Source organism: Octopus bimaculoides, chromosome 13 (genome assembly GCF_046866305.1).
Source record: "Octopus bimaculoides isolate indiv1 chromosome 13, ASM4686630v1, whole genome shotgun sequence".
In the NCBI taxonomy this organism is placed as follows: Eukaryota; Metazoa; Mollusca; class Cephalopoda; order Octopoda; family Octopodidae; genus Octopus; species Octopus bimaculoides.
This window is the reverse complement of record NC_142940.1, coordinates 19,137,973-19,145,472: the sequence shown is the minus strand read 5'-3', so window position 1 is coordinate 19,145,472 and position 7,500 is coordinate 19,137,973. Positions and strand designations below refer to the sequence as shown.

The 7,500-nt window shown below is 41.2% G+C and overlaps 2 protein-coding genes across 2 annotated transcripts in view; one reads left to right on the top strand and one right to left on the bottom strand.

Moving 5' to 3' along the window:
* LOC106880385 (uncharacterized) overlaps positions 1–7,500 on the bottom strand; it is a 102,731-nt gene that overhangs the window by 31,964 nt on the left and 63,267 nt on the right. The gene's annotated exons all lie outside the window — the stretch shown is intronic.
* LOC106880393 (uncharacterized) overlaps positions 6,737–7,500 on the top strand; it is a 5,063-nt gene continuing 4,299 nt past the window's right edge. Inside the window, exon 1 of the mRNA XM_014930309.3 lies at positions 6,737–7,023. Within this exon, the coding sequence (XP_014785795.2) occupies positions 6,977–7,023 (47 nt within the window). The 5' untranslated portion in view covers positions 6,737–6,976. The remainder of the gene's footprint in view (positions 7,024–7,500) is intronic.

Sequence of the window (7,500 nt, the reverse complement as noted above, 5' to 3'; positions counted from 1 at the left end):
GAGCAGCTGTCTGGCTTCCGTACCGGTGGCACGTAAATAGCACCATTTGAGCGTGATCATTACCAGCGTTACCTTACTAGCACTTGTGACGGTGGCACGTGAAAAATCATTCGAATGAGGTCATTGCAAGTGCCGCTAAATTGGCTCTTGTGCAGGTGTCACGTAAAAAACACTATTTTGAGCGTGGCCGTTGCCAGTACTCCCAGTACCGCCTAACTGGTCCGTGTGCTGGTGGCACGTAAAAGCTCCTACTACTCACCGAGTGGTTGGCGTTAGGAAGGGCATCCAGCGGTAGAAACTCTGCTAGATCAGATTAGAGCCTGGTGCAACCATCTGGTTTGCCAGTTCTCAGTCAAATCGTCCAACCCATACTAGCATGGAAAGTGGACGTTAAATCATGATGAGGATGAGGATGATGATGATGATGATGATGATGATGATGATGATGATTATGATGGTGTTGGTGATGATGATATATATATATTTGTCTGAGTAAGTGTGTGCGCTTATGTATGGACGCATATATGCATGCGTTTATGTACGTGCTGCTATCAGTGGCAGAATACTTACTGAAATTTTTTGGAATCGTTCTCTGTGGACTGTAATTCTACTTCCAAATATTCCAGTGTCACATAGTAACAAGAACTTTCTTAACATAAAATTGAATTTGTGTAGTGTTCAATATCTATTGTGTGCCAAGGGAAATCAGGGGAAACAATATACTTAGAACCAGGTTTGTAACCTTCAACATCGCAATACCTTAGATCATGCCTGATGTAATTCAAACCAAGCCTCTGTGTGTGTGTGTGTGTGTGTGCGTGTAGTATGTGCATTGTGTGTGTGTGTGTGTGTGTCTATGTATGTGTGTGTATGTGCGTGTGTGTTTCAGAGTCAAATACTTGCGGTCCTACAAGGCAGGAGTGGGCCAAGAAGCGGTTAGAAGCAGTCAAAGTCATTTCATTGTCGTGCAGTACACCAATAAGTGATCCGTACTAGAGTCTGTAGTCTGGAGCGATCTAGTTATCAGAACATTGGTTGCCTGGTAACGCCAGGTCAAACTTCTACTGTACTTTGGAAATAAGTGATGGTGAAATATAGTTTATGGAGTTTGTAAAACTCAAAACTCAAGCAATTATCAGCCAATCGTATGCCGTTTAAGGAAGTTTAGTCATGGCTGGTTACATCTCTGAAGGTCAAAAAGCCTGGCAACAGTCTCCTGAGTCGTCCTTGAGGCACAGTGAGAGAATTCTTCTTTTGCATGCTGTATAGAGTACATTCTCGGAACATTGACAAGTAAACATATATTTTACGCTCGGCTTTATCAGATTTTGCAGTGAGTTTCCCACAGCACAGACAATACATTCTCTCTCGAGTCGTCAAGAGTAGCTGATGGTAAAGACTACGGAAATAATAAGATGACAACCTAAAAACCTGGCAGAAAATTTACAGTATTAAGTGCATAGATGTCCTGACTTTGCAGTATGTAACTCTCATTGTGCAGCGATATCCGCTTAAAATTTTAGCAAATAAGTGGATCACTATAGTTTTATATGTCGTTGTTCTCCACGAACACCCGCAGCCATAGTCTTAAGATTACACACCAGCGTCGTAAATTGAGCGCCGGTTGTCCTCTTATTATTTGTGTAGTCTTTACCATCAGCTACTCAGGCAACTTGTAGTCCTAACTCCAAGTATTGAGTGAGATAAGAGGAATGAGCATGATATTTTATTGTCTTGTAACATTATGTCGAACTGTTGCCAGTTTTTGAGGCAGGGATGTTTCCATAACACTTTATGTTGGATTTTACTTTGGAATTAAGTGATAGTGACACAAAGGGCGAAGGAGTTACAACGTAGTCAACGGCCATTCAACTATGTGTGTTTGTGGAGTGTTTGTGTGCGTGTATTCTGTGTGTTGCATTTTGGACTCTGTGTGTGTGTGTTGTATAGAATGTGTTCTTTTTTTTTAATTGTATATATCATATGGGCATTGGGCAGGTCCTTCTGGTCCTGTACGGTAGTGAGACGTCCCCGCCCTCCAAGAGTCTCCCGCTGCTTTGCGGGTAGATTTTTTTTGGTTAAACAAAGGCTAGGAAGTAAGCCGTATCCAAATCCGGAGTGGAGCCCCTAAGGCGGTTATGTGATGAAGTCCATCATCTCTCCCGCAGCGCCTGCAGTCCAGTCGTGACTAGGATGTGTCGTCCTGCGTCCCACCTGGCTAGATCAGCTGGACCGAGAGCGGGGTCCTGAGCTTAGGCAACCCAAGACCTCCACAGTTCTTTTGCCCAGGATTCAGTGACTCCACCCCCTCTACTTCTTCTTCCAAGTCCTGAGGTGATGAGCGAGAGGTGACTGTGGCAGGTGTAGAATAGCGCTGGGATTTGCTAACTATGGACCTGCACTCGGGCGGTCAGGGAAGGATGGTCGTTCTGCAGCCTACCGGGGCAAGGGCATAGCTCGGCACCCACTCTGACGACGGAGCAGCCCTCTTCAGGGCGAAAAACTGAAGTGATGCTTCAGCCTGCACCTGGCCTGATACCTCCTGAGCCTCAGATTGAGACTGAGGGCACAACTCTGAACAAAGTGGAGAGCTTCAGATACCTGGGAAGCTGCCTGTCGTCAAACTGCAGCATGGACAAAGATGTCTCCACGAGGCTTGCAAAAACAGGAGCTTCGTTTGGCAGACTTTGGACGACGCATCAGACTTTCCACCAAGCTGGCAGTCTATAGGGCAGTCGTCATCACCTCCCTGCTTTACGGCTGTAGGATGTGGACGCTGTATAAGAGGCAAATGCGAGTACTTGACCACTTCCACCGCCGCTGCTCCGAATCATGGGAATTACCTGGGAGGACAGAGTCTCCAACACTGAGGTGCTTCACAGAGCTGAAATGCTCGGGATCGAAGCTCTCATCATGAAGGCCCAGCTCCGGTGGGTCGGACATGTAGTCCGAATGGACGACGCGCGTCTACCAAAGATGATCTTCTCTGAACTGGCTTCTGGAGCAAGAAATTCTGGAAGGCCACTGAGGCGATACAAGGACAGCCTGAAAACTTCCCTTGAGGCCTGAGGCATTTCAGCCCGTGACTGGGAATCACTTGCCTCTGACCGCGGCGCCTGGCGTACAGCTGTCCAAAAGGGTGTTAGGCTGTTCGGGGAAAAGCGCCTCAAGAGCCTGGACCAGAAGCGACAAGCCCAAAAAGAGAGGATCCCCAACCCTTCTTTTGTTACGTGCCTAACATGTGGTCAAATCTGCGCGTCCGCCTTTGAGCTCCGTTCCCACCTCCGGCGTCACTGACGTCATTGTCGAACCCCGACAGACTTCCATTATGTATGTATGTATGTATGTATGTATGTATGTATGTGTGTATAGATTAAGTCGTCCATATCATGATAACATTACTTTCCCGTCTGAACTATGCAAAGTCACCTCTAAATCCTTCATATGTTGTAGACTCATATCTAAACCTGAAATTGAACAGTCACACGTTTCTCTCTTCTCAGATTCAATCACATGGCTTAGCTAAATGATGCATTACCAAGTATGCCACGTAGAGGGATAAAACTCGGAACCCCCTGATTATTAAGCGAACTGCTTAATCATATATCCATAGTGCAGGTAACACAGAACACAGAGTAATGAGATATATTTACAAAAATGAGCTGAACCTGGTTTAACCACATACGACAAGTTCTGATATGGAGGACAAAGCTGTAAGTTTATGGCATCATTTGGAAGCTGAGCATTTGTTCAATGGAAGATCCACTTTTTTTAGTCAATTTCCCAATAAAAGAACGATTTATCTAGATCGATGACGGTAGTTATGTTGTAATTTCATGAATATGTTTGGATATACTCTGAGCTGCTTGCCCATAAATCGCAACAAAGTATTATGTTTGATAAAGTCTATTGAAACTGTTGCCTAACAGTTGAAGCATCGCCTATTAAACACATATAAACTGCATTAATGTCTTATTTATTTTTCTCATTCTATTATACTATGTTTCTTGATATTGACTGCAATGTGGATGCCAAACCTGTTTCGGTAGGGGTATCGTTAACTCACAGAGACTAAGATCAAAATCTCAGATATGTAAATAAATGATAAATGATTTACAATTTTCTGACGGATAATACCCTAATAACACACACTTTGGCAGTCTCCTAGTAAACAGATGTTTGGGATGTGATGTGTTAACTTAAGCTTTAAAAGTCCCAGGAAATACCAAACGTTATTCAATAGAATTGTAAGTATTCCGATAGAAGTTGGAAGCAGCTCGATTAATGAAGTTGTGTTCTAGTTGCTGAAGAATTTGAATAGACAGATTTAATCCGAACGAGCAAAATTTACTGCCTGAACTAAGTATTTTATTTTGATCAAGATCAACTCACCTCAAAACGAAATGTATATGAAATGAATTTCTGCCGAGACCACTGCATCCTCTGTCTACACATTGTATAAGAAGGATTACGGTATCCAATGTGTGCTTCTATTTGTTGGCAGATATTTGGCTGTGATTCGGATGAGATTTCGCTGCTCTATCAAGCTAGTACGGAAACCGCATAAACAATCTATTTTTCTTTTAATGAAGATATTGAGTATTTAGCTGACAGCTTATCTGAAGAAGTGGTAAAACTGAATATATCATTTATTCCTATTTGTAGAAAGCTTATTGTGTCATGATGGCATTTGATAACGGTCTCATACGTGTCCTGTCGTTTTATTTAAAATTGAAAGCACTCCATCTAATGATTGTTATCATAAGCGACCGTCCCTAGTTGTTATCATTGGCCAACGCTCAAGCGACGCAAGTACTTCGATCTTTTATCATTTCCGTATCGTTTAGGAAGAAACCCCTTGTTTACTGCTTGACTTCTTAGATCATTTTGTGGTCTTCCACTGGCATCAGATTTTTGAATGCCTGGTCTACAAACTTTTAAAACAGTTATAGATTATTGTACTCCACTTCGCTCTTTGCGAAGTTTCGAAACATCTTCCAACATCGATGCAGATTTTTGTACGCTACTTTGTTCATGTTACTCAGTACATTTTCTTATTTCGTCATTGTGTAATAGAAGTCATACTTCACAATCAGTTATGTATTTCTTCCATTTTGTATTAAATACCAAGCTCTTTCAGGAATCGCGCATGATTTATGTGCGTAACATAATGGCTGGCCGACAGCGTATGACATGGTCAATGGTGTCTTTGTCAGGCATCCGATCAACGCTGAAGAAGTTTTCTTTCAAGCAGGATGGAGTTTGTATCTGTAACTAAGGAGAAACCGTGACAAATAAGCATCAAACGATCCAAACTTTTTAGAAAATATGTTGACCCCCATTTTTACTTTCTTTACTATTTATTCATTTAGACCGTTTGAAGACTGAGAATATGGCGATCTTTTAAGAGTTTTACACCCTATCTTTTCGAGCCGTTGTAACAATTTCTCGTCCCAAAATTCAGATGTATCGTCAGAATCAAATACATGTGAAAATTCATTCGTTGTGAAAATTATCCTCCAAACATCTGTCAGTTTCAGCAGGTTTATAAGTCACTCTCACCGTTTCTGACCACCTAGAAAAATAGCACCAACCAACATTTTGTACAGAAGCATGTTTCATATGTACACGTGATCAAGCCTTCACTTCAGCTGGCCAACTCTACAGGTTTAAGCTGACAACACTTGAGACTACTTCTAGCATAATCAACATCATGACAATATTCAGCCCGCCAGGCTTCCAATCGCAAAGAAATGGGAGTTTCCACTCCACCACAATGGAGATCATCGTGTACAGTCTTAATAGACATTTGCCACAATACTGTTGTTTCAAGATACTGCTATCTAGCACCTTCGGATGATCTCTACTCAACCGCTACAAAACTGCTACTCGACTGCTACTCAACACTATGTCTTTATTTTGGCACTACGGCCACTACACAGAGAGGGGACACTACAAGGACAGACAAAACAATACAGCACGTGGGGTACAAAGAACAAGTGATGAATGGAATGAATTACTTACAATGAGGTGATGAAATGGCTTACGAGTCCCCCAAAACTCGCAGTTTCATTTAACAGTTCTCTCATACAGTTTATGATCATTTTTTTTCTTTAACAATTGTAAGTGGCAACAGCTCCTCTGCCGTTACTACACTTGGCAGGGTGTCGTAGCCCACGAATAATCCACTTGTTTGAAACTTTTCCGGGTGCATCTGTTTGAAACTTGTCTGGGTGCATCTGTTTGAAACTTGTCCGGGTGCTTAAATAGACTACTTCTATTTATATGTCTTGGGAGATCCTACTTCTTCGCCTGGGGGCGTCGACACAACAAATACTGTAGGATCTACAATATCACCGTTACAAATAATATCATTATCTATTCTAGGTATGTCTAATGGCCTTCAATGTTATTTCAGTTACTGAGCAATTGCTGCATCTATTTCATTTGATCCCTTTTATAATCTTACAAAGGGTTACCCAATTTTTCCTTCCTTCTTGCAGTTCTAATTTTACTTGCGTCAATTTCCACACAATGAACAAAGTATGTATCAGCAAAATTATTTTAGGTCTCAAATTCGATCAATAATCATTGAAATAGTTGTATTAGCAAAAGTTCATGCTCGCCTCTATTTCCGAACGGCTTCAAAGTGACAGCAATATTCATAGTTTGAGAAGTCTATTTACGACGGACAAAGATATTTGTTTGCAATACAATAACAGGAAATGACAACAAAATACCTAGCACACAAATGTGATAGAAATGCGGATAAACCACTTTGATACAAGAGCCTTTGCCGAGTCTTTGGAATTATCATTCAGGATGTCAGCCTTATCCTAAATATTTGCTCGAAAATGTCATCAAGGTATTACCTACATATGAAGGATAAAGTTGGGAGTAGAAAATTGCACCACGTAATACATAAAAAGGATAATCCTGAGGATATCAGTATAAAAGCTATAGTGATGAGGAGGGAATGGCCATCCATGATGCTGAATGTTCCTATAAATACTTCAATAAAATGTAAGTAAAGTAAAACAGATATGATGATCTCAGTACGGGAAAAGTAATCATACATATTGCTTGAAATCTATATTTCCCAATGTCATAACTATTTCAAAAATTTGTAAAGTTAAAATATCTATGATGATCTGATGCGAAATGTGCTGTTACTCCATCTAGACGATACATTTAGATTTCTACTAGTAATTACTGAAGAATTTAGATTAACAAAACTAGAAAGAACACTCTCAAACAAGGAATTTCAGCTACAAACGACCGTCAGATTATGCAAGACATTCAAGAAGATTAGCAGGTAATAAAAGCATTTGCACATACACACACACTCACATCAGGCACACACACACACAAACATAAGGCAGACACACACACACACACATGTACGTCGAAGAGATAGTGACATTGCCGCTAGATCCGAATTAAATTGCAGACAAATCTCCCAGAAATTGCATCCTGTTCTTTTGCTTATGCATGTATGTA